We start from the raw sequence: 27,804 nt of genomic DNA on the forward strand, positions 1-27,804 counted from the left end.
GTTTGTTGCAGATAGAAAACCTCAAACACTCATTATATTGTAAAAAAGTCTCGTTCCAAAGTGGCATCCTGGCGGGAATACGTTCAACTTTTTGGTCCTACTTTTCTGGGCAGTTTTGCTTCCTTTCTACAGATGGAAATGAAATATCCTGCAAAACCACTTTGCAAATTCATGCTCGTTTTTAGACAGTGGTATGACTGCATGGTGGGTTGAAGCTGAAACAGGGACAGATGTGTCTTCTAAAAAGGAAGTATCTTAATCATTTGGTTATAATCTGTATTGACAGGTATATGGGAATCTAACCTGTAACACAGTGGGTGCATCTCTATATGCTCCATAGTGATCAGCTGAGATAATACCTAATGAAAAGAGAATACCTGGTGGAGTAAATAAGAAGTTGTAGTACGAGTTGTATGTAACACATGTAATTGAGTACAGGGTGGTGATAAATGCATGTCTCCTGGTTTCCAAAGCAGGTGAGATGTGTCCGCGACACAGGATTAAAGCAGACAGCTTCAGAGCATTTGCAATAGAATTACCCCTTCTAGTAACAGCAGTGTGCAGGCAGTGATTTATTTGCTCAGAGGAGTGTTCTGGAGTTTGGGGTAAATGATTTAGGCTGTGGGTAGCTGGTGTATCTGGCACTGCTGCAGCTCTGTGTTGTGCCTCTGAGCTATCTCTTATCTCTAGTCTGCTTGGGGGAGGAAATTTTCTAACCTGGCTAAAGGTGGAAAACTACAGACTTAATTTCAAAGATGGATGAAAGATCACTTGCAATATAATGTTCCTGAATGCAGATGCAAAAAAAATTGAAAGGGTGTAGAAACATTTTAAGGACTAGAAAAGCTAAAAGGTGGCATAGGGAGGAAAATCATTCACAGGTTGGTTAGGTAAGGTGCTGATTCACAACCACCAAAAGTTTGTGATTGACAGAACAATTCCTGAGCTACTGTATCATGTAGCTGTGCCTGTAGTATAAAATGGCACCTATTTTGAGCTGCTTCTTGTACTTTGAATTATGAAGTGGAACACTGTGGATCACTTTACCAGAGCTGGTCAGGAGTCATAGGTACAACGTAGAACTTGAGTCTGGTAAGTGGCTGCAACAATGATGATTTTGGCCACCTGACTTTAATATGTGCACTGTGGTTAACACCCACTGTGCATTTTGAAGATGTGTTTTGAATATTCACAGCCTACCCTGTTATTCCCTGGAATAACAACTTGCAGTTAAGTGTCTGTCAGCCCTGACCTAGCTTATCTAGGAAAATTTTCAGATCGTTGTCCTCTTACCCAAAATGGAGAATTAGGGAACAGTATATTTTGACACCTCTTCTGGAGAAAGAGTGATGTGTGCTGTGCGGGCTGGTTGTCTAAAATTGCACACCAACACAAATTCAGCAAATGGAGAAAATCATTTAACATCTGCCTATTGAGTTGATAAATGGTAAATTGCTTGATTGGCAGCACACAACCTCACACGTGCACTTGCAGCAGATGGCTTTGATGTATGCCCGAGACACATGTGATGTCCCCTCTGCCCCCGCCCCCTTCAATCTCCAAGCTCAGCGTGAAAGGGTACATAGAACTTGTGAATGCTTTGAAAGCTGTAAAAGCCTGAAGTGTAAATAAACTAGCCTATTTGGTGAAATTGTTTCTGCATTGGCACAGAGCCTTGTACCGTGAGTTTTAGGGGGCGATTCACATTCAGCAGATTGAGGAGGGGTGGCCTTGCAGGCTGTGTGCATTAGCTTGATTGCTGTGACTGGGGTTGCGGACCTTGCTACACATAAATAGTTTTAAACTGTTTCTTCAATAAGTCAAGTACTTGTCCGATTGCTTGTTACATGTGTGTTTTTAACTCCCCCCGGTCTGTTAGTGCTGAGATCATGTAATTACCAAAACCATCTGAAACCAGTAAAGAATTTGTAATGTTTTGCAGTTAATTGGTGTTTTTCAGAAGGCAAGCATTGTTCTGTTCAGTGTGCCATGCAAGAAACAATTTCCCTGTAAGTAGCTGCAACATCAGTAAATGCACTAATGCGTATTTCTGACAGATATTTAAGTACTGTGTACAAAATTCGATTTCTTCATGGTGGCATGTTTTTACTGGTATTTTCTAACTCTTAACCTTTTTTTGACCATTTCCTAACATACATTTAGTTGTCCAGAGAATATTAACAGCTGAAATATTGGGCACAGACAACATTTACAAAAATGTGTGCATAGATGTTGCAGTTCTAATGTAGACACTTTTTTTTTTTGAGAAAAGGAAGAACATTGAACATGGGCTTGTTCAGAGCTGTGCGGGAAGCAGATGCAGACTTGTTGAATAGCTGAGCCTGTGGTTCTGGTTGCTTCAGTCATTTCAGGCATTCCTGTAGGCACATGAAACCCGTAAGGTTTCCATGATAATGTCTAGTTTCTTTGTGAAACGCTAAAGGAAAATTATGTATAATGGCTGTATCAGTAGCCAGAGGTCAGTGTAAATTTTCAGTGTTATTGCAATCTAGTGTTACAGAAGCAGTAATTCTGTACAATTACCGTTGGGTTTAAGATGTGGCAGAGTAAAATTGCAGTCTTTAGTTACATGAATTGACATTTGTCACAATTTGCTGGGAAACTTCCAAAGTGGACACGCTTTTCTGATGTAGGCAAAACATCAGTGTGTCACGTTCATGAGCTTTTGTTGTGTTTTGTTATGGTAACCTAATGTCTGCTGGCTCTGGAAGTCAGTCAGTCCAAAAATCCAGTGGAAATGCGATGTGTTCTTCGCTTCCTTCCTTGCTAGCTAAAGCTTCCTTTTAAGTTGCAAGATCTTTTGTCTGACGACCCTGAGTGTTTCTTGTGTTCTCTTTTTATAAAAGAAATTGAAGGCCGGCAGCCAAGTAAGAAAGCATTTAACTCATGAAGGCACTGCTGTCATTAATTTTAAACACGTCAGTGTGGTGTCGGTCAGCTTGACTACCAACAAAGAAAACTGAAGTGTTCCCATAAATCATTTTATTGTCCTAATCCAACCTAATTAACTAAACTAAAACTCCTATTCTAATAGAGCAGCCCTTCCTGTGAGACATCTGCCTCTTTCTTAATGGATTTTAGCCCTCACTTTCTGCTACAGTGCAGAAGACTTGGTGACCATAATGATGTTAAGTCTCTCTTGTGATCTGTGGGGAGCTTGCTACACACAAGTGAACTGGGAAGTTTAAATTTCAATTTCAATGTGCAGAGTTTTGTTGGTGTGGGTTGTTGTTTTTTTGTTTGTTTTTTTTGTCGTTGTTTGTTTTTTTTTTTTGTTGTTTTGTTTTGTTTGGTTTGGTTTGGTTTTTCTTGGAAGCATTGCAGACCAGAAGAACGCAAAGTCTCTGTTTCTAGAAGTGGGTTAGACCTGCTTCTTACAAGCCTTGCAAGCAACAGCTTAAAGGCTGTGAGAATTTTGGGATCTGCTTTTCCAGGTCATTGATGTGCTCCTTACATTGAAGGTTTGACCTAATAGTGTTAAGTTAATGTAGTCATGCTGTGAGCTCCTGACCTGTTCTTGAACTCTTGGGCTGAAGATTACTAAGGGAAATTAGCAACTTTGTCACTGTGTGGGGAGAGCTGTGGCACACCAGAAGATGGTCCTAGATAGGCAACATCTGACTCAGGGTACTTGTAACATGTGCACAGAGATAAATGTAGAATATCTTACTAAGGAAGCTTACCAAATAAACAACCAAAAACCCAACTGTACTTCAGGTTTTGAGCCTCAAGCTAGAATCTTTGTCATGGGTCAAAACAGGGACATGCTTATTACAGAAGACAGATTTTAAGAATACACACTAGTTCATCACTGTGTGCAAAGCAGGAACTTGCAGAGATCTCTAAGAACAGCCCATTAAAAAGAAGGACTTTAAGGAAAATGTGGGTTTTCTTGTTGCACTTGGAGAAATCCAACACTGGTATAATTAACCTCTTGGAAAAAGAATTCCATCTTGCATCAGACTATTTTACAGGCTTTTTGTATGCTCTGCAGAAGGGGTGGTCTGCTCTTGTTTAACCTTGTGGTTTGTCAATTGATAAAGGCATTTCTGGAGATGTGTTTGACACTAATCTGTCATTGTGCAACAGGAAACAGTTAACGTTTTTACTGACCTTCTGCTCGTTTCCAGGGCAGTAGCTGCCTATGCTGTCAGTGCTTAGGGGAGAGGTGGTACTCCGGAGTGGTGTCACTCAGTGCAGTGCTCACTCCCGGGTAACGCTGGATGTTTGCAAATGCGGTGTTGTGCATTGCTGCCAATAGGTTAGGCCTATGTCCAGTCTACTGAAGACTTAATACTTTTTAGTTGTGTTCCCTCCTTTTTCTGTATCTCTGCTAAAAAAAGGCAGAGGATTAAAAAATGCTGGGTTTGTGTATTCTTATTCCCCTTATCTGCAAGGATTTTTATATGTGGGATTTAGGGAACTCTACTTTCTCAGTTCTTGAAATGATGGTAAAACTGATAGCAGCTGCCTTTCCAGGGGAATGAGTGGAGAGCAAAGAATTCAGGTAGGCTGGGTATGTTCCAGTTGCAGTATTGCTGTTGGGAAAGCAACCTCTATTTGATCTTAGCTCCTCTGAGACGTAGCAGATTTGTAAGCCATAGCCTTTAACTAATGCTTTGATTGTGAGTGCAGAGTGTTGGAATGTGGTTTTGTTATCAAAAGGGAGAGATAAGAGCAAGAATGAAAAGTGTGTGTAAGGAGGCAGGGGAGAAACCAAGGCCAAGTGTAATGCCAGCCGGCAGAAAGAATACAGTTCAGAACTGAGCTACTAGGAAAGCTTAAAAAAAAAACAAACCCTGAAGCCACAAATACTTGCTTAGTCCATATTAGCATGGGGGAGAGAGAGCGTGCCTTCTTAGATGCAGCTTCTCTCAGTCTCTGATAACATATGGCAGTTTTTATGACCCCAAATCACTGGACAGACATCTCAAGGGAGGGGGAGTGCTACAGTGGGGGTAGCTGCAGGGTTTGCTTTTCAGTGATGGGAGGGGAGGAGTCTTGCTGCTGGGGTAAACTCACTGCTCAATGTACAGTGAGGCTTGGAGCTGCTGCACACTATTCCAGGTTAAAGCCCTGTGGAGAAGGATGGATTACTGTGCAAACACAAGCTCTGCTTTGGAAAGATGTTGGGATGTCTGTCCCTTCATGCCAAGTAGAATGGCACCTCAATATTCCCTTATTGCTTTCATTTGGCATTTGGACTTTCTAAAATCCCTCAGCCCTAATGCAAACATAAAGTCACTGGCAGTGGAATCATGCTGGAAAAGTCCCTTATGGCTATTATCTGTTTTATCAGTCCACAGGGGTTTTGTCAGTCTCAACTTCGCTGTTCCCTCCAAAGGGAATTACTTGAATTCAGCAGCTTGAGACAGTTAACCATATAAAACAGACTGTTGTGTGGGCGACTGAAGTAATCTAGCCTCTGTCTCCCCACCAGAGTTCTTGCTGGACAAGAGGTGGTATAATGCTATGGCCAGTCTGGAGCCACGTTTCAGAGTGGTTTGGCAGGCTCAGGCTATATACATTAGTGAGGGTTTTCCAGTATTTGCCTCTGCCAGGAACTAATGTAGCTTTTTTTTTTCTGTGCTCAATTGATGACTTTCATTAAATTTTTAAGAACCTAAAAGATAGGAGACAGCTGCTCTCAAATTAAGCTGATGCTGGCCCATACACTCAAAAGCTTGGTGGATGCTGAGTACAAGCTTTGAAAATACTCATTATTGCTCTGATGGATCTTGGCAGCCTTGAGGTGGAGTTGAAGGGATAGAGGTAAAGTTTAGTGCCTGCTTTTTGTTCTTTCACATTTTAATTCCTGCCTGGAAGGTGGACATGGTGGCATCCAGCATGAAACTCTTCAGTCATCTGCTACAACTTGTAATGCTGCTGTATGTCATGCAAGAGTCAGGGCTTTTGTCACTTCAGCTGCCGCAGCAGTGCAGTTATGTAATAACATCAAGGTTTGGGGCAGGGCAGATAACATCCTACTGGGGGGGGGGGGGGGGAGAAGTCTGAAAATCTGAATGCTAAAAGCAGTGAAAAGGCAACCTCACTATTTTGGTTGCCACAAACCAATTTTACCATACTTTTTGGGGGTCTTGTAGAGTATTGTGTGTAGTTCTGGTGTCCTCAACAACATAAAAAGGACATGGAACTGTTGGAACAAGTCCAGAGGAGGGCCACAAGAATGATCAGGGGACTGGAGCACCTCCTGTATGAAGACAGGCTGAGAAAGTTGGGGCTGTTCAGCCTGGAGAAGAGAAGGCTGAGTGGAGACCTCATAGCAGCCTTCCAGTATCTGAAGGGAGCCTATAGGGATGCTGGGGAGGGACTCTTCATTAGGGACTGTAGTGATAGGACAAGGGGTAATGGGTTAAAACTTAAACAGGGGAAGTTTAGATTGGATATAAGGAAGAAATTCTTTCCTGTTAGGGTGGTGAGGCACTGGAATGGGTTGTCCAGGGAAGTTGTGAATGTTCCATCCCTGGCAGTGTTCAAGACCAGGTTGGACGAGGCCTTGGGTGGCATGGTTTAGTGTGAGGTGTCCCTGCCCATGACAGGGGAGTTGGAACTAGATGATCTTAAGGTCCTTTCCAACCTTAACTATTCTATGATGTCTGAAGTAGTCAAGTAAGTTCCTATAAGTCTTGTAGAAAACAGGAACTTGCCACAGTGCTCAGAGCATGGGAGTGTGTGTGGTCTTGCTCTCCAGACAGCCATGAATGCGTGCAAGTGAGAGGCTTTCATTACATATCCTAACCATGGGATATGATTCTATAGCTCCTCAAGCAGAAAAAATCCTTCATGATCCATTCAGCATTCCACTTACAGTATTGTTTTATTAAGACACTTATATTTCACTGGTCAGTTGTTGTGACTAGCTCATAGTTCTTCTTTTTTTGTGAACTTCCTGAAATACTGCTGTTTGATTTTTATTTCTTGGAAGTGGCCAATTGCTTTGAGACCAGCAATTAATGTGCCTGTGAAAGATACATGAATTGGAGCAACTGTTGGTACTGAGCAGACTGTGAAAGCCCAGGTTGAAACACTTCTCATAATGTTCTTTTATTTGAAAAATAATTACACAATTCCAGGAAATTACTGTGGTATTTCACACTGAAAGTAACTGGATTTAAATAGTGGAAAACAAAGAGAAGGGGAAATAGATGAGGATGAGAAGTCGGTAAGGGAAAGGAACACCTGGAGAAAAAGTTTGTGTCCTACTCCAGTATTTCAGAGGAGATACCCTGGTCAACCTAATGGGCATTATTAACATATCCCTGTCCAGGAATTTTACAAGGTTGCTGGTGGTCAGTGCTCCACAGACTGGCTGGAGCTGAAGCCAAGGACCATCATGTTCACAGTTGGTGATAGGCCTGTCCATCATTGTATCTGCAGCTGTCACAGTTTTGTGGAAATAAACAAAAATTTTGTGAGTGAAAGCTATTGCTATCTGGTGTTTGAAATTGATATCTGGTAATAGGAATATAAATTCATTATTGCAGTATTATGCTTAAAATGCAAGGTGTGAGGGTCTCCTGTTCATCGCTTTGTTTCATTGATATTCTAGAAATACCCAAGACCTGCTCAGGGCTTGAGATCCCCTTGTTAGTTGTCAAATATGCATAGAAAAAAAGGTCTTCATGTGTATTTCAGACCTAGAGTTCAGTGTCTTAGGATGTCCCAAAGTGTTAGTGATTTCATTTGAATTGCATCTCAAGCTGATGTTTGTTCTTGCAACATGCTGTGTACCTGTGTAATGGTTATTACAAAACATTATAAATTTCAGCTGGTAAATTTAGAATCTGTGTACCAATGATTATCAAATAATTTTTACCTCACTTTTCAGCTCTTGCTACAATAATTGTAAAAGAAATACAATGGCTTGAAATTTTGTCAAAAGCTTCATTGCAGAAAAAAGTACTGGAAGAGACTGGGAAAGGTTATCTTGCTTAGTCAAAGAATCGTATAATTGAATGGTTGATGTTGGAATTGCCCCTTAAAGCTCATCCAGTTTCAACCCTACGCCATGGGCAGTGACGCCTTCCACTAGACCAGGCTGCTCCAAGCCTTGTCTATCCTGGCCTTGAACACTGCCAGGGATGGGGCAGCCACACCTTCTCTGAAGGAAAGCTCTGCCTTCTCTTCTGTGGCAGAAGAAGCCACTGGCTTCTTTTGTTCCAGTGCTTCACCACCCTCACGGGAAGAACTTCTTCCTTACATCTAACTTGAACTTCCTCTGGTTAAGTTTGAACCCATTACCCCTTGTCCTGTCTCTACACACTGTTGTCAAAAGTCCCTCTCCAGCTTTCTTGAAGACCCTCTTCAGGCACTGCAAGGCTGTTCTGAGGTCTTCCAGGAGCCTTCTCCAGGTTGAACAAGCCCAGATCTCTCAGCCTTTCTCCATAAGAGAGGTGCTCCAGCTCTCTGAGCATCTTTGTGAGCTCCTCTGGACTCACTCCAAAAGGTCCATGTCCTTTTTGTATTGGGGACCCCAGAGCTGGACACAGTACTCCAGGTGGGGTCTTAATGAGAGTGGAATAGAGACTCCCTCAGACTTCCTGTGCTGCAGGTGCACATTTGGTGGGTCATGTTGAGTTTCTTGTCAACCGAAGTCCCCAAGTCTTTCTCCTCAGGGCTGCTCATAATCCAGTCTCTGCCCAGCCTGTATTTGTGCTTGAGGTTACCCCAACCCAGGTGCAGGACCTTGCACTTGGCCTTGTTGAACTTCATGAGTCTGGCACTATCCCTCCTCTCCAGCCTGCTCGGGTCCCTCTGGATCCCATCCCTTCTCTCCAGCATGTCAGCCACACCACACAGCTTGGTGTCATTGGCAACCTTGCTGAAGGTGTGCTTGATCCCACTGCCCATGTTGCCAACAAAGATGATGGATCCTTTGCCTCCAGGTAGTAACTCCTAAGCGTAAATCCTTAGCAAGTGTTAAGAGCTTTCAGTGTGAGGCACGTTGCAAAAGTAGTCTCTCATCTGTTGCTGTAAATGCATGAGATTTTCAGAAAAGAATTCTTCCAGTATGCGTTTTCAGTAATTCTGTGTCAAATACTTTTGCTAACTGTTAGTAGGCTTTTAATACGCATGTAGGTGGTGTTACTACCTTCAACATTCAGTAAAACTTTTAATGATTTGTTTAATACTTGATCTATAGCTTTGGGATCATTTAGATTTTTGTGAGAGGTGACAGAAGAGTAGAATATATTTAGCTGCTTAGTTTAATCATTCCTATGTGTGGATTTTGTAGGTGAAGAGCAGCATGAAGGAATAGAGCTAGTGAGAGAACCTCTTCTAGAAAATTACCCCCCTTAGCAGAAATCTGGAGAAAGCTTTAATTAACTTATTAATTCAATACATAAGTGTCTGTGAAGTGTTTCCTGAGCAGTACTAGTCATTGCTTTTCATAATTGTGTGCAGTTATATGGACCTTATATTTGCATGTATTTCCCTATTTGCCGATATATTTATTTCTCAGCTTGTTTCCCTCTGTCCTGAAGCTTTTACCAGTGCATTTATGCTGTACAGTTAGTGCAATTACACTTTGACTCCATTTAATCATTTGAAGTGAGTGTTGGTCTTTAAGCTTGAAAAAATGATCACTGGTGCTGCAAAGATTTTGTATGCTGAGTCTCAGAGGTTCTGAAAGGATCTCTAGGTCCTGCCTTCATTATGGCAGCTATGCTCTGTATTTTTAATCAAGGAAAACTGCTTCTTTCAATCAAGGTTGCTGTTTATTTCCACGTTGAGACTGCTTCTGTGTTGGGGTGATGTCTCTCTTCTGTTCTCTGAAGGACTTGCTGGACTAATAAAAAGGCAACCTAGAGATGTAAACCTGGGAAGTCTTAACAAATAAGGATTTAAATCTTAGTGAAGTAGAATAGAATAGCAGCTGTCCTTTTCTAGTCTTGTTTCAAATACTAGAATACTATTTTGTCTTCGCTATATCCATATCTATAGAGACCAGTTTCCTTTGACAGGTAGTATGAAGTACCCTTTTAATGAGGAAAAACAGGCTGAAAGTATTCACTCATCATCCCGTATAAAATTGTTAGGCTCTTTCTGATGTAACTAGAAATCTGTTTAACTGTAATGATATCTCTGAAATCCTGGTGCTTTTAACTGTAAATCAGATGTATTGCTCACTTGCTTGAAAAAACAGAGAAACCAAAGAATCCTAACGCCAAAGCCTTTCCTAGGATACAAGTTCCTGTGAGGGTTAGGAACTTAATATAAATTCAGAGAAAACCATGTATTTGGAGTCTAAACTGTGAAAATGGTAGGTGCTTCTGAGCTGGAAACAAAGTAGTGCCACCTGGAGTTTTCATTAAAAGCAAACAAAAAAATCCTAGTGTATGTGTTTACCTAGCCTTGTAATAACATGTTACAATACACTGTTTTTCCTGATCATAGTAAAGGTGTTTATATAGTGAAATGAATTTGATTATGCTATTTTTGTGGAAGCTGTATACAATAGACATATTCTTTTATTCAACAGGCAATCAGCTGTAAAGGTCAGCACAGTATCTCCTACACGTTATCCAGAAACCAGACTGTTGTAGTGGAGTATACTCATGATAAAGATACAGACATGTTTCAGGTAAGACTCTATGCAATATATGCATTGTTTTTTAAAAGCAACATACGGGATCACAGTTCTGCATTACATTGTTCTGGGTGTCCTCTGTGATCTGTGGAATTTCCATGGTTGGACCCAGTTGCATTAATATGGGAGCACTTTGCAGTTTCACATTCTCTGCTCTTCTCAAACCAGCACTAGCATGTTAATATCCTTACTGATCTCACTGTACTCTGCTTTTTCTGCAAGGACAGCATAGCAGTTTTACAAATATCACCAGAAATAAATGTGTGCTCTGTTTGAATTTGCAAATAAGCAGAAAAATACACCCCTCATCCTCAGTTCATCAAGTAGCTGGAGTAAAGAAGGAAGTGGATAGGAGAAGGACATGAGATGGGGAAGGAGGAAGGTAAAAGAAAAGGTAGGGAGGGGAATGTGGGAGCTGTGCACTAAGGGAGACAAACTAGTGATAGAATGATAAAGAAAGCCATTCCTGGATGGTGTGCAAATATACCAAATGGTGTAGGGGACTGTGCCGAATTTCTCTAGGCATGTTTTTCTAATGTGTTTTCTCCCCTGTATGCATTTGTGTTTTTCAGAATCTAACATTCTGAAAACTGAACTTATTTTTTTTTTGTGCAGTGCTCTATTTTATATGCGAGAGACCAGAAATTCTGCACAAACTTAGACCTCCAGCTTGGAAAAAAAAACCAAACACTCACAGCCTTTTCCAGTCTAGACTAATCAGGTTTATCTTGTCAGTAACCTCCATGATTAGACCATCTTATCATGAATTATCCCTCCTCATTCAGTCTTTCCTATTTAGAAGGGTGTGTAGTTGAGTTGACAAACACTCTATCAAGATGTCTGTGCTTCATGTGGCTTATGGGTTTTTTGCTCTATATAAAATCTGGTGTGACTTGGGAATGGTTAGGTCCAAGTAGGGTTTGATTAAAAAAAAAAAAAAACAAAACCAAAACAAACAAAAACCCAACAAAAAGTCTTGTTCATTTGCTGCTTCATGAAGGATTGCACAGCCAGAGTGAACTGAAATAGGTTTTCTTATGTTGACTGGTAAAAGAAAAATTTAACCCATCCTTTTGTTTACTGTGTGATACTTCTTTATCTTTATAATATTTTTTGTGCCTTTATTGGCTTCAGTGAAATTTTCCTGTATGTAAATTCATAGAATCATCAAATGGTTTGGGTTGGAAGGTGTCGTGATTTAAACCCAGCCAGACAGCTCGTTCACTCACTTCCCCCTTCTTCCCCTCCCCCTACTGCCAGAGGGACGGAGAGGAGAATTGAAAAGAATGCAACTCCCACGGGTTGAGATAAGAACAGTTTAGTAACTAAGGTATATCACAAATCACTACTGCTACCACCAATAATAGTAATGATAAAGGAAATAACAAGGGAAGAGAATACAACACCTCAGCACCAGCCAACCGATAACTCGCCCCCCCAGCCCGAGCAAACACCGACCGATACCTCTTCCAATCCCGCAGTCTCCTAGCCCTTCTGGGAAACTCCCAGTTATATCCTGGGTATGACGTGCTGTGGTATGGAATACCTCTTTGGTCAGTTTGGGTCAGGTGTCCTGTCTCTGCTTCCTCCCGGCTTTCCTCCTCCCTGGCAGAGCATGAGGATCACAGAGTCCTTGGCCAGACCAAAACATCGGTGTTATCAGCTCTGTTCCCAGGCCGAAAGTCAAAACACAGCACTGCACCGGGTACCAAGAAGGAGAAAAATGATTGCCACTGCTGAGCCCAGGACAGAAGGGAATTTAAAGATTATCAGTTCCAACCCCCGCCACAGGTAGGGACACCTTTCAGCAGAGCAGGTTGTGCCAAGCATCGTCCAGCCCAGCCTTGAACACTGCCAGGGATGAGGCAGCCACAGCTTCTCTGGGCAGTCTGGTCCAGTGTCACACCACCCCCATAGTGAAGACTTTCTTCCTAATATCTAATCTAAATCCTCCCCTCTGTCAGCTTAAAGCCATTCCCCTTGTCTTATCCTTACAGGCCCTTGTCAAAGTCCCTCTAAAGCTTTCTTGAAGACCCCCTTAGGTAGTGGAGGGAAGCCTTTCCAAAGAAATGGTCAATGGGACAAGTTGTTTTCCCAAACCTATGAGTATCTCATGTGTTTTTTGGATGCTAAAAGGTTTCACAGGCAGAAGAGCTCTGTGTACTCCAGGCAGTCATTAACATGGAGAGCAATACCCCCTTCTTGTCTCTCCAGCCTGTTCTTCCTGAAGAGCCTGTATTCTTCCATTCCAGCACTCCAATTGTAGGAGGCATCCCCCCACCTCTTCATGATGCCAGTAAGGTCATAGGCCTTTAGGCATGTGCATGCCTCTAACTCCTCTTGCTTTTCACCCATCCTATATGCATCGAATAGAGGCATTTAATTTGGGCCCATCAGTTAAGCTGACTTATTGTCAGGAATGGCTGGAAGTCCTTTCTGTTGAGCTCTTTAGCTGCCCCCTTGCTGTCCTGCAATCCCTTTTCAGGCTCTGGAAATCTCCTGCTGGCACCAGGATGGAACTAGCAGGATCAGGATGGATTGAAGTTCCCCTTCCCTGGCAGCTCTAGTTTAAAGCCCCCTTTGCCAGCTTGGCAAGCCTGTATCTGAAGATGCTCTTCTGCTTCTTTGACAGATGGTCTCCAGCAGACCAGGTTACTCAAAGTGAGTCCCATGGTCTAAGTAGCTGAATCCCTGGCTGTAGCACCAATCCTGTAACTTCTTTTTTATTTTCCAGATTCAACTGGCCCTTTCAAACCCTTTACATTCAACTGGGAGAATTGATTAGAAAACTACCTCAAAACAACAACAAAAAACCCCAACATTTTGAAAAGCTGTTTCTGAAAGCTGGAATTAAAGAGTTGCATTACAGCTGCTTTTCTGGTCATATCATATAGACAGCTCTTTTCTTGGTTGCGCAATATCCTAGCGGTGGTTACGTCTTTTACTTGGGGGGTACTGATAAAGAGTTAGGTCGGTTGGGGTGCTGAGCTGTCATTCTAATAAAATCTAGCGGTCTGAGGCAAGGAGATGCGTAATAGGCAAAGCAGTGCTCCACAGGTCCAAGTGACCCTTGTCTAAGGCAGTAGGTTAAGGCAGATAATTAAGGATGTTTTGGATCTAAAGTAGAAGTTTGACTTAGCAAGGAATGGGCTGGTTAATTATAGAGTAGCCCAGCTAACAGCATATCTTCCCCTGCTTCCCTTTGAGACCCATTGGTGCTTGGTAGTGAAGGAATTTGCACAGGGTCATACACCGAGATGGCTTGGGCTGGCTGCCTACCCCAGAGACCTACTATACTTCTACATCTGGCACTGGAGTGTATATCCCTTGCTGCACCCTCACAAGCATAGTGCTTTCTCCTTCCAGCAGCTTTTGGGTGCCCAGGGAAATTTCACAAAAGCCCTAATTTTGGTCTGTGTACTAATTCACCTGTGTGACTGCCTATGGTTCAAGCAGGTATCTGCCATAGATTTATAGTTAGGTGACTAGTTTAGCTTTTAATGGGTAAAACTATCCCATCTGAACGGTAAAACTTTTTTGAACTGAATCTTGTATTGATAAAGTGTCTCAGTCCTCCTGGTCCCCCCTCAAATAGCTAATATGTCAGAGTTAAGACATACATATTGCTTAAAAGTTCTCTTTCCAGTGCAGTCTGTTTCTTCTGTCTTGATGTGTAGACTGTTGCTGTGACTTGATCTCAGCTTGACCTCTAGCAGTATGTCCTGGTTCATGTTTCCACTCTCTGTGGCTTCTTCTCACGATTGTGCTCCACACGTTGCCCTAGAGGGGCTGATAGCTGTGAGAATTGGAAAAGGAATAGTCTGGTAGACTGAAACAGTATTTTGCTGCTCAAGCAATGCCTGAGAGCAGCTGAAGAGGTTTCCATTATTTAGAGAAGCCATTAGATTTTAATTATACTCAGTAACCTGACTATGAACAGATTGAGGACTGATCTGTGTAGCCCAGTGGTACGATGACAAATTACATGTCCTCTGTTGATCCAGACAGTAATGTCTTACTGATCTGGCATCACTTGAATAGGCAATCCTTGGATTTTGCTGTTTTCTTTTGAAATGTATGTGCTTCTGTAGAACACTAGCAAGGATGGGGAAGCTGAAAAGGGAAAGATAATGCCTGGACCACAGAATTACCTTGATGCTTAAGGCCCCTCCTTGGCTGCTGCTGAGACGTATTATCTTGGACAAATAATGTTGTTTTGGGTTGTTTTTTTTTTATCTTCATCTTCCCCTCTGTGAAATAGGATAGTAGCACTGCTTGACTTCACTAAGGTAACCATAGTGAGAAATGTGAGAAGCTTGGAATGGTGGTTGTTAGTAACACCTTAGTCAGTGGGACCTGAAATAGGAAAAGGGACAGCAGAGGTTTTTATTTCCTTGGTCAGGGTACTATTTCTAACCTGTGAATAACATGAAAACAGGAGAAGTGATGTGTTGGTGACTTGTATTCTGCAGTTTTTCCAGAAACAAATGGGAAAACTGTAAAGATTACAAACCCAGAATAGCTTCTTATTTTATGTTTTCCAATTTTATAACCAAGAAGAAGCATAAGTAGATGGTTTATCGGGAGTGAGGCACATATGGAAAATGTGGGGAGACTATGTAACTGTTGTTATATATAAGTACCATGCAACCACTCGCACCCTCACTCCCCCCAGTGGTATTGGGAGAACTGGAAAAAGGTAAAACCCATGGGTTGAGATAGTATCAGTTTAATAATTAAAATAAAGATATAAGGAAAAAGAGGAGTAAAAGCCAAGAAAAGTCAAGTGATGCACAATACAATTGCTCACCACCTGCTGACCAATACCCAGACCAACCTGAGATCAGTCCCTTCCAGGTGACTCCCCCCCCAGTTTCTATACTGGGCATGATGTGCTGTGATATGGAATACCCCTTTGGCTAGTTTGGGTTGGGTGTCCTGTCTCTGCTCCATCCTGGCTTCCTGTGCCCCTCCTCACTGGCAGAGCATGAGACTGAAAAGTCCTTGGTCAGAGTGAGTGCTACTGAGCAACAACTAAAAACATTGGTGTGTTATCAGTGTAATTCTCAGACTAAAGTTGAAAACACAGCTCTACCAGCTGCAAGGAATTAAAGAACTGTTAAAGCTGAAACCAGAGCAACAAGGGACAATAAGGAAGCTCAGAAGGCGTTGAGGAGCAGTGTTCGGGTTCTCTAAATACCAATTTTATTGACATTTTCTATAATAAAATGAAAATGGCCATATTTTCATGCATAAACTTGAACACAGCACCTCACCATGCATCACCAGATGTCCTGGACATATCTATGATTTTGCTCTTATGTGCTAAACTGTTATTCTGCTGTGTTGTGTGTGTTTTGGGTTTTGTTTTTTTTAAGTGTAATTCTATTGTGAAATTTGTGTACAAATGCTACTATATACCTCTGTTTTGGTAACATCTAGATCAGATTTCTTCATGAAATAACAAAGAGAATGTACTAATGTGTTCCATCTGGCATCTCTTAGAGTCTACACGCTGCAACATCTACATGCTGCTAATAATGAAGATTTTTTTCATTAGAGTTCAATAACCATTCTGTTCATGATGCATCAGTTAGAGCAGAACCTGCTCCTTCATGGCTTGGTTGGATGAGAATGGGTTGATTATACCTGTTCGTATCCTTATAAAAGGAAACAAAATGTGTAGCCTGTACCCTTAATAACTACAAGTTTATACAAGAAGCAGGTACATCCAATATGTAAAATTGATATTTTATTTTTTTCTGAAGAACAGCCTTTCAGAAGATGCATGGTCCAATTCTCCCTATCATCAAAGTGAAATTCTGTTGAAGTCCAAGAATCTGTAGCTGTTAAATTATCTGCTGGCAGGTTGCCTGGTTTTGCGTTGTGTCAGGAGTGAGTGTTTTTAATAGCGCTTCTTTGATTGACGGTAGATACTAGCAAATTGAGTGACTGCCTGGCTTTTACACAGCTTTGAACAATAACCTGGAGTGTAGACAACAGAAGTGGTCTTATGCATCAGCAGAAAGGTTTACGGTTTGTTATTGTGTCGTGGTTTAAGCCCAGGCTGTAAATCAGAGCCACAAAGCCCTCTCACTTACTCCTCCCCCTTCCCCCCCCCCGCCCCTGTTCCCGGAGGGTTGGGGAGGAGAATCGAAAGAATGTAACTCCCATGGGTTGAGATAAGAACAGTCCAGTAACTAAGGTATAACACAGACCACTGCTGCTGCCACCAATAATAATGATGATGAAGGAAATAACAAGGGGAAAGAATACAATATCACCCGTCGATACACAGCTCGATCAAGCAGTGAGCTGGCCCTTCCAGGTTAACTCTTGAGTTTACATCCTGGGCACGATGTGCTGTGGTATGGAATACCCCTTTGGCTAGTTTGGGTCAGGTGTCCTGTCTCTGCTTCCTCCCAGCGTCCCCTCCTCCCTGGCAGAGCGTGAGACTCAGAAAGTCCTTGGTCAGAGTAAACATTTGAGCAGCAACTAAAAACATCGGTGTTATCAGCGCTGTTCCCAGGCTGAAAGTCAAAAACACAGCACTGCACCACCTACTAAGAAGGAGAAGAAATGACTGCTACTGCTGAACCCAGGATATACTGGAAGTGGCTTAGTGAAATAATGTATATGACACCGTTAACAAGAAAAGTCCCAAAATACAGACTAAAACTATTGGAAAGGAGACAGTTTTCTGTGCTATAGAGGAAAATGGAAGAAAAGTGGGTAATAAAGTCTGCAGAGAGTAGCTTTGACTAGTGGAACCAAGTCTGCCGTGACTGTAATCTGACTGGAAAGTCAGATGAGTTAAACTTCTTTGTAGGTAAATGCTGATAGCATCAAGTTCTTAATTTGCTCCTGAGGGACTTTTTTTTCAGGTGATCTCAAACTCAGAATTTTTATTTGATGTACAGAATAAGGAAATTGCCATGAGAAGGCCACTTCTTAAAATAATTTCTAGCATTGTAGCACAATACATTGTAATACAGCTCCTGTAGAAGGCTTTTTCAATAACAGGGGTGCAGGGGGAACAAACAAAACCCCAAGCAAACAAAAGCAAAGCCAGTATTTACAAGATTTTAACGTCCTTTCTAGCCCTAACTATTCTATGATTCTATGAAGGAGGTACATATAATATTTTAAGGAACAAAGTAATTATATACATTTTAATGCTTACATATGAAATAAAGCATCCAGATTTCATATTGACTGATTAATACGATATGAGGAAGACTGGGAGCACACACTAGTGTGCTCGTCATCATTTAAGGGAAAATAAGGCAGGTTTTTCTCTTAACTGCATCTAAAAGTTGAGTCATCTATTTGAGAGACTGCAATAGGCAGAAACTTACCAACAAATGCATTTCATGTTCATTTCTGATTATCCTTTAAGAGACTTCACATACAGATGCAGTCAAAAGTTATGAATAAGCTTCCTGCTGCTAGTCAGTGCTGACTCTTAGCAGGAATTGGGTGGGAAATAGAAGTGTGTTGGAAATAATACTGTCTTATAGAGTAATAGTGTATTATAAAACATAGCTTTAAGTTTTAGCTTCAACTTGTCAAGTTACATAAATCGGGAATGTCCCATATTAAACAGTTTCTAAACTCTGTCTCTTGGGTATTCTAGTAGTCACTTTGTGTGAAAAATAGAACTGCATACTTTTGATTAGGCCTTTTTTAGTATTTCCTCAGCACTTTTATCTGCAGCAAGCTGATCACATCTTACACTTGGGTTGAGACCTGCGATGTGGAGAAAGTAACTGGATGTGTCACTTCAGACATGAATTTCAACATGTCTTTAACACTGCAAAGTAGAACTGAGAAATACGGGAGTGATCCCTATATTGTTGCTCTCAGTTCAGTTGTGACAAGGGTTAAGTATTAATAATGTCACTTCCCTTGATTCTTGAATAATGTTTCTTTACAGTAAATCTAGTTTGCAGAGATGTATGTTAATGGTGAAACCAGACATCTCTTCCCATAGCTGGCTTTGAAGAGCAAGAAGCTAAGTGGAATGTAACTTCTTAGGGGACAATGAGATCATGTTTAGTCAGGAGGTTATTTTATATAAATGTAGATGCCTGATATTGCAGGTAGTTTCATGTGAAAAATAGTCTTAATTTTCTTCTGTTTGATCACATGGTGTGTATAAAATTAATATTCTTTTTCACTCCTTGTTCCTCTGCTCCACTTTCCTTGTTATGCTCAAAGTTGGTATAATGGTAATTTTCCTGTAGAAGTATTACTGTGTCTTCCTGTACATTTGGTTGGCATTCAGATCTCTCTGTCCATTTTTAATCAAGTTTTCTACTCTAGCTGCCTCAATATTTCCAGGTTTGGAAATATTTTTAGATGGCAAGATAGAAAAATATTCTTGTCTACTGATCAGCTGTGTTGTCTTTCTGCTGAAAGGAGTTGTTTAACTTCTTCAGTTATGCATGTGCATAATTAGGAATAAATTTAATCATACAGTGGGTTTTCCTGAAAACTCTTCTATTCTGGAGCTACAAATTCTGAAAACACGAGGGTGGGTATTTTTGTTAACGATGTATTTAAATAACTGAGTTCTGGGTCTAAAAAAAGGTGCTTCGTTTTCATTCAAGCTAACTTGGAGCTAGAAATGTGAATAAAACTTGTCATTTCAGGCTAATGTTTTGGTGTATTTTTTTTTAATTTATAGAACGTACTGGTAAGTAGCTTGCTGTGGTTGGATTATGAAAGAGCAAGGTGATAATACATCCCTGTTGTTGACAATACTCTAGCAAACAGTTAATTGCAGCTATGTTGGGCAAGCATGTGCATCAGTCGTAGTTAGTGAAAATTTATCATGCCATGTCAGTGATGCCTGCCTAGGACAAATGTGAAAATACAGATTAGTCTCCATTTGGATCTCGCCATCCAAAAATTTAGTAGGCACTAGTTTAGCAATGTCATCAGCGTTAACTTGGCAAGTTTATGTCCTTAATGCTTGATGTTTCGATGACTATTCCTAATTTTACTGTTACGTTAAATTTTTTTTTTCAGGTTGGGAGATCAACAGAAAGCCCCATAGACTTTGTAGTAACAGATACTATTTCTGGAAGTCAAAATAACGATGAAACCCAGATTACCCAAAGCACCATATCCCGTTTTGCATGCAGGATTGTCTGTGACAGGAGCCCACCATATACAGCAAGGATTTTTGCAGCTGGATTTGACTCATCTAAAAATATATTTCTTGGTGTAAGTAATAACAGTTATGGTATGTATGAACAAACTCTGTTTTTTTTTTATTCTTTTACTGTCAAGCCCTGCAATTTGCTTGTACTAGTTGATAACTTATCCTGTGGTGAGGCTTCAATGATTTCAGTATCCCAGCTGCAGTGTTAAGTAGAAATGGCAGTTTTATGTGCCTGATTTATTACCAGTGTGGACTTATGGTCATAACAGTCTTCAAAAATGAAACTCTATTTTAGTAATTGTTAGTGGATTTTCTTTAGGTTTATTTGATATATTCTTGTTAGCCATTATGAATAAGCTGCTGTTGCAGTTGTGAGCAGTGCAGGAGCGGATCAACTGCATTATGGAAAAGGATGTGCCTTTACAATAGTATTCCAGTAACTAGGGGTATCCTGACTTTAAGCCCTGAAGTCTTACCTGACCTGCACTCAGCTGACTTAAAAATAATATTTTAAGAGAGAATAGTAATTGAAGATTCGTAAGCAAAAGGTGTTACCAGTCTGGCCCAAGGTATTAGAAGTGCCTTTTTTTTTTCTTTGTAAATGTGTCTAAGTATTGCCAACTGGTGAGGAAGTGTGCGTTAGACACCAGCAGTAAAATATTCAGCATGTTAAACTTCTTCAGTCCATTCAGGTTTAAACAAACTTTTTCTGTGCTGGGGTGATTGTCACATGCAGGAAAAAGCGGCAAAGTGGAAAAATCCTGATGGCCATATGGATGGATTGACAACTAATGGGGTGCTGGTTATGCATCCAAAAGGAGGGTTCACGGAGGAGTCTAAACCTGGAGTTTGGCGGGAAATCTCAGTCTGTGGTGATGTGTACACTCTCCGGGAAACCAGATCTGCTCAACAAAGGGGGAAACTGGTAAGTCAAAAGTAACTGGTAATTAAAACAATATAAGGGATACTTGTTTTCCTGGTTTTGAATGGAGGCAGTCATAGAGTGACTGCTGAGGGCTAGTGTCGTGGGTAGTGCTGGGTGGTGGGCACTGAAATAATCTAACTAGATGCGTGTTACAGTAGATTCTGTACTGCTCTTCTGTTTATGATTATACAGGAAAACACTATGTTTTCTCCTAATGTCGCTTTTCCAACTGAAATAGCACAGAGTGTAAAAGCTAAACAAACTTTGCACTTGAATCTCCATCTCTGAAATGTTCTCCTGAGACTTGGGAACATCTGGAAATTATTGCATGGGAATCTGTCTTTTGCAGTGCTATCTTAAAAGGAAGAGTCCACTTGCATGCAAAACAAGTTTGCATAACACAGCTTCTGTTTGATTTACCTGCCACTAGGAAGATAAGAGAAGCCCTGCCAAGTATATTCCTGTTTTATTCTTTGAAGCAGGATGGGCTTTGCTGCCACAGGGACTTGTGGCATGCATAACTGGGGAAGGGGTTCCTATGAAAGCATGTGCCTGCTTTTCATGGAATCATAGAATGGTTAGGGTTGGAAAGGACATCACCTAGTTCCAACCCCCTGCCATGGGCAGGGACATCTCACACTAAACCATGTTGCCCAAGGCTGTGCCAAACCTGGCCTTTAACACTGCCAGGGACAGAGCATTTTACCATCTGGGCAACCTGTTCCAGTGCCTCACCACCCTAACAGTAAAGAACTTCATATATCTAACCTGAACTTCCCCTATTTAAGTTTAAACCCATTGCCCCTTGTCCTATCACTACAGTCACTCCTGAAGAATCCTTCTCTGGCATCTTTGTAGGCCCCCTTCAGATATTGGAAGGCTGCTATGTCTTTCCATAGAAGATGGGAAGGAATCCCCGTAGCTCTTGTTGTTAACCACCACCATATAGAAGTAGCCCAGCAAAATACATAGGTAGCCATATTATCAGTGAGGCAGATGACCTTTCCCAGAAGTCCTCTTTGGCTTCTAGGTAGGTTAGAATGCTGTCCTGCCTGCAGACCTGGAAAAGCCCGTTCTCCTCTGTTAGGGTTCAAGGGTCATCTTCACAGCAGCTGAAGTTGCCCCTTTTGTAGCTTTATATAATCCAACTAGTAGGCTTTAAAGACTAAGAAAGTGTGCATTGTGGTGGGGAATATCTTCTCTTTTTTTGTGCCAAAGTTCCTTTTGTCTTGCTACAGAATCACAGAATCCCAAGGGTTGGAAGGGACCTCAAAAGATCATCTAGTCCAACCCCCCTGCAAGAGCAGGGTAACCTAGAGTACATCACACAGGAACTTGTCCAGGCGGGCCTTGAATATCTCCAACACAGGAGACTCCACAACCCCCTTGCGCAACCTGTTCCAATGCTCTGTCACTCTCATAGTAAAAACGTTTTTCCTGATGTTCACATGGAACCTCCTATGCTTCAGTTTACACCCATTGCCCCTTGTCCTATCACTGGGCATCACTGAAAAAAACCTAGCTACATCATCTCGACGCTCACCTTTACATATTTGTAACCATTGATGAGGTCACCCCTCAGTCTCTTCCAAGCTGAAGAGACCCAGCTCCCTCAGCCTCTCCTCATAAGGGAGATGTTCCACCCCCTTAATCATCTTTGTGGCTCTGCACTGGACTCTTTCAAGCAATTCCCTGTCCTTCTTGAACTGAGGGGCCCAGAACTGGACACAATATTCCAGATGCGGCCTAACCAAGGCAGAGTAGAGGGGGAGGAGAACCTCTCTTGACCTACTAACCACACCCTTCCTAATGCACCCCAGGATGCCATTGGCCTTCTTGGCCACAAAGGCACATTGCTGGCTCATGGTCATCCTATCCGCCAGTACCCCCAGGTCCCTTTCCCCTTCACTACTTTCCAGCAGGTCAACCCCCAACCTGTACTGGTACATGGGGTTGTTCTTCCCCAGATGCAAGACTCTACACTTGCCCTTGTTGAACTTCATCAAATTTCTCCCTGCCCAACTCTCCAGCCTGTCCAGGTCTCGCTGAATGGCAGCACAGCCTTCTGGTGTTAAGTTCCTATTAGCTTTATAGTGTTAGAGATATCCCACATACTTGCAGAAAACTGGCTTTCCAGCTTTGACATTGGTTTTGCAGAAAACTGACTGCTCAGAGGAGTTAGGAAAATGGAGTTTGACTATTTTGTTCTGCTTTCAGTAGACAGCTTTCTGTACATAAATTGCTTTGTCACTTTAATGATGGCAGGCAAACATTGCCTTGGGGACTGGGACAGATGATGCAATTGCACCCTTTGTATCTGGTTAACAGAACACCTTTTTAGTGCTGATGAAGAAAGGCATACTAAAACAAATTCCCTTGCCTGTATCCAAAATGACTTGAATTCTCATTTAAATAAAATTACATGGCACACTGGTATTCATGTGATCAGTGTTTGTTGATTGGGTTCATAAAACCAAATGCACTCTGTATAATGAATTGAGCACATTGCATATGAGAGAGCTTTTTGCTTTGCTGTTTGTGCAGGAATTATCTGAAAAGTGCATAAAATCAAGGCTTCTCTCATTTCTACTTCAACTGCTGAATTTTTCTGCTGGAAATGCTTTACACTGGTAATCTCTTATCTGTAGTCTGTATTGTACCATCTAGGTGTTTTGTGCAAGGATGATACACAGTTAATCTCCAAATTTGAACTGGATTTAAATGTAAATGCCAAATTGGTTGTCATGCGTAGTGTTCTTAAGTAGACATGATGATTTCATGTGACCTATTTTGTGTATTTGTATTTGGCTATTTGTTTTGCCTTTGTGATATTTTCTATGCATAAAACCAGCATATGTCTGTTTTCGCCTTAAATTTCATGAAGAAACTTCTTAATATGTATTCATTGTTACTGAACTGGTAGTAGTAGTAGACGATGCTTGTATGCTTGTGACATTAAAATAAATTAAAATTTCTGCAAAATACAATGTGTTTTCAGCATAATCCCATGAAAATATTTGAAGTACCTGTATTTGGTCAAATGAGAGAAGCCTTTAGGCAGCACACATTGGGGCTATATTTGCATGCAATAGTTCATTAAATAAAAGGCCTAACTAGTTGTGATGGTTAATTGTTCAGAAGTTGAGCCTGTGTGGCTTCAGTTGCAGAACTCGTTACTTGAGATATTCAACTGGTAACTCTGCTGTAATGGTACTCTGTGCAAGTACCTGTGCATGTAGCTTGCAGTGCATTTGTCATTTATCCCTAATGTATCTCTAGAAGAGTTTCACTGTTGATGAGGTACACTGTGGGAGTTCATGCTCCTGCAAAATGCTTTACGCTTACCACAAGCCAAAAAAAAAAAAATTAAAAGGTGTGTGAATGGCAGCTGATCTATTCTGGGTGGCAGTTTTTAGTCCGAAAAGGATCTTTTGCTGTGTGAGCAGCCTCTGCCAATCTAATGGGCAAAGAATTTCAGGGGAGCAATCTACTAATGCAGCCCTTAGGGAATGGCAAATTTCCTCTTCAGTCGATCAGGACTTACCTTAACCATGACAAAGGCACACAAAAAATCAGTATTGGAGAGGAAAAGTAGCATGCTGAGAGGTAGGAGATACTTGTGAATAAGTTAGTGATTACTGATGTAATACCTTTCCCAAATTGCAGGCAGGAATTGCAGTTATTAGTATTGATACAGCATATAACAATTGCAAAATTAAGACAAAATTAAGACCAGTACCAGCACAGAATGAGACACCAATGCTTGTTATAATCTTAAATATAGGATAAGAGATAAGAGATGGATTCAGGCAAATGAAGGGGTCACAATGAAACAATAGAAAAAAATTATCTAATGTGCTAGGGATGGTAACAGCTTGGTGAGAAAGACAATACATTTACAGAACTCATTTGTTTACAAAAGCTCTCAGGCTTAACTACTTGTCCTTGTGTTCTGTCTTTAGGTAGAAAACGAGACCAACGTCCTACAAGATGGCTCTCTCATTGACCTGTGTGGAGCCACCCTTCTGTGGAGAACAGCAGATGGACTGTTTCACACTCCAACTCAGAAACACATTGAAGCTCTACGACAGGAGATAAATGCTGCCAGACCACAGTGTCCTGTTGGATTAAACACTTTAGCATTTCCCAGCATCAACCGTAAGGATGTGGTAGAAGAAAAACAGCCGTGGGCATACCTCAGCTGTGGTCATGTTCATGGCTATCACAACTGGGGACACCGCAGTGACACTGAAGCGAATGAGCGGGAATGTCCTATGTGCAGAACCATTGGCCCCTATGTGCCTCTCTGGCTTGGTTGTGAAGCAGGCTTTTATGTGGATGCTGGTCCTCCAACTCATGCTTTTACCCCTTGTGGACATGTGTGCTCTGAGAAGTCTGCAAAATACTGGTCTCAAATCCCCCTGCCTCATGGTACTCATGCATTTCATGCTGCGTGCCCTTTTTGTGCAACACAACTGTCTGGGGAACACAACTGCATCAAGCTAATTTTTCAGGGTCCAGTTGACTGATACCGCTTTACAATGACCACAATAACATTTTCTTTAACAATTTACTGTGAAGATTTTGCCACTAACTCTAAATTTTACCTTTTTTTATAATGTTATTAATAGGGTGGTAGGGTGGGGATGGGGAGCTGATAAAGGAAATTGTGAGGGACTGTGGTGGAATTGGGATACATTGATACCTGGAACTTGACAGATATCAGTGGTGTTGCATGCTCAAAAGCAGCATATTCATGAAGTCTTCTTGGTCCAATTGTAGTATATTTGTAATCTTTTTATTAGTACCCTGGATCAGAAAAAGGTGTCTTAATGATTTTTTTAAGCTAAGATTTTTTTTAATGGAAAGGGTGGTTTTTTTTCTAAACTTTGACAAGCCTTTAAAACCTATTTTTCAAATCTAGAAGGAACATACAGAATGTAACTGTCTTTAATTTGCGATATAATTTAACTTGAATAGTTTCTCAAGGAGCTAATACAGAATGTGTGGACAGCCATAGGAGAATGTTCACTAGAGATAATCGGATATGTAAGAGAAAAATCAGCTGTCTAAATTGTAGAGTATAAAAGCTATTAAAATATCTATTATGGTATAACACAGCTAGCCAAAAAGGCATCAAAGATTACTTGAAACTGAGGAAATCCTGTTTGCATTGATTTCCTTTCAGTGTAAGATATCCACTGTTCATTATGTATGGTATATGGCTGATTTTTATTTTTCCTCCCCCTTCCCCCACTTTAACCTGCATCTGGTGAAACTGCTTTACTTTTTTTACATACTTAATTCTGGGGTTTAAGCCAGTGTTCTGTATATGTGTAGTCCAGCCTTTTTATTTCTGCTTAACTAGCTTGCCCTAACTGTTCCTTGCATGCCCAGGTCCATTGGGTTCATTGAGATGTAGCAAGCCTTTAAAAACTGCATTAATGAAGGGGTAGTCCTGCAGCAAAACAAAGGGTTAGGTACAACTTATACAGAACTTATTTACATAGACCTAAATTCAGGAAAGCACTTAATTTGTATTTAAACCCATGGATGGGACTATTTAGATTCTCGAGTGCTTCAGTGGATTGTGGTTGTATGCTGTTACGTTTTGAAATAAAAAAGCAATTAGGAGTTGGGGGGGGGGTTAAGCTCACTTACTAGCCAAAATGCTGTAAGGAGAGTGTCGATTCTAGTTCAGCTGAGTATTTTTGTTCAGTTTTCAACCTGCTCCCATCTGTCACCTTTTTTTGCAGATTGAGCTGTGTTTGTATCCATTTTTTTTTTTTCAAATGTGTGCAAATCAAACAACATTCAAATGTAATCAAATATATGCACCAGGGTGGTACATCTGAAGTAGATCACTTGAAATTCCTCACTTTCTGAGAGCTGATAAATGTTTACTGTGGAAAAAATTAAATCAGAATTTCATGAGATGTACCCTGCCCACTGTTAGTTTCATTTCATACAGGATAATAATGCTTTGATTTGTGATTTATTTAGTTCGGTGTTTTTTTCTTTTGCTTTCTGTACTTTTGGTATCTAAGGTATCAATCTGTCCAGGTTAAAAAAAAAAAAAAAAGGAAAGAATTTGGGAGAAAACTCTAACATCTTTAGATGAAATTGATCACTCAAGCTCAGTTCTGTTTAATCAACTATAGCTCTTTGCTCTATTTGTGCCCTTTGTATAAACACGTAATTTATATGATTTTAATATATTCTGTATATATATATTTGAATTGGCCTGTTCATATTTTGGTTGTAAAGTTGTTTTATAGTTAACCTTATAAGCATTTTACATGTCCCTTGCCAGTGGTGACGGGACATACTTCATCTGCTGCTGGTTTTAGTATGATTTTGCTGTATAAATGTTCAGCATTTTAATAATTTGGGAATAGCTTTCCTTTTTATGCTTTTTCTGTTCAAAAAAAGAAAAGCTGCATCATTTCCTCTATCCCAAACTATACAGTTTTTGTCCCACTCAGTGATTGGAAATAGAGTGAATCTTGTTAATCTGAAACTATATGCTTCTTCCTAGTGCCTTTTCAATGAGATCATTTTGTGATTCTGTATTGAGTCCTTACTCCCACAAGACAACCTTGTGGCTAATCACCAAGAGCAGCAGCCCAGCCAGATTGGGAAGATACGCCTTTGGCCTTCAGTTCCTTGTTGTGGTTTCTGTCATAAATGTGAAGGTGCCTCTTCTTCGTTTATATTCAGTACAAGTTCCTCAGGTCCCATATGCATACGGCAGCATTATTTCTATTTAGCATATACCTCATCTGTGAGAGGCAGTCTCACCTCCACCACCCCTTGCTGGACTCTGTGAAACACTTTGGTCCTCACAAGATATGCTATGAAATACACTTTCAGGAAATGTTCTTTGTTGAATTAAGGCCATGAGCTGTGTGTTAAGGATGGTGGCCAGTGGTCTCAAGCTCCATGTATGACAGCTTCTCAGGTCTGGGATAGTAACTGTACTACTGAGCGGAACTGATCAACACTTGCATGTGTGGTCTCCTGAGCAGAAATGTATTGTAAACATGCAGGTTCCCAGGTATCTGAATTACTGAGCTG

The 27,804-nt window shown here is 41.0% G+C and overlaps 1 protein-coding gene across 2 annotated transcripts in view; it reads left to right on the top strand.

Moving 5' to 3' along the window:
- The window catches only part of PELI2 (pellino E3 ubiquitin protein ligase family member 2), a 76,686-nt gene extending 49,572 nt beyond the window's left edge, over positions 1-27,114 (top strand). For both annotated transcript variants that reach the window (XM_061356064.1, XM_061356054.1), the window contains exons 3-6: positions 10,526-10,627; positions 19,667-19,864; positions 20,539-20,727; positions 24,690-27,114. In XM_061356064.1, coding sequence (XP_061212048.1) covers positions 10,526-10,627; positions 19,667-19,864; positions 20,539-20,727; positions 24,690-25,256 — 1,056 coding nt within the window. In that variant the 3' untranslated portion in view covers positions 25,257-27,114. The remainder of the gene's footprint in view (positions 1-10,525; positions 10,628-19,666; positions 19,865-20,538; positions 20,728-24,689) is intronic.
- The last annotated feature ends 690 nt before the right edge of the window (positions 27,115-27,804 follow it).

This window comes from Neopsephotus bourkii, unplaced genomic scaffold, assembly GCF_033783945.1.
Source record: "Neopsephotus bourkii isolate Nb327-2 ecotype Australia unplaced genomic scaffold, CSIRO-AGI_Nbou_v1 NB_95, whole genome shotgun sequence".
Classification (NCBI taxonomy): domain Eukaryota; kingdom Metazoa; phylum Chordata; class Aves; order Psittaciformes; family Psittacidae; genus Neopsephotus; species Neopsephotus bourkii.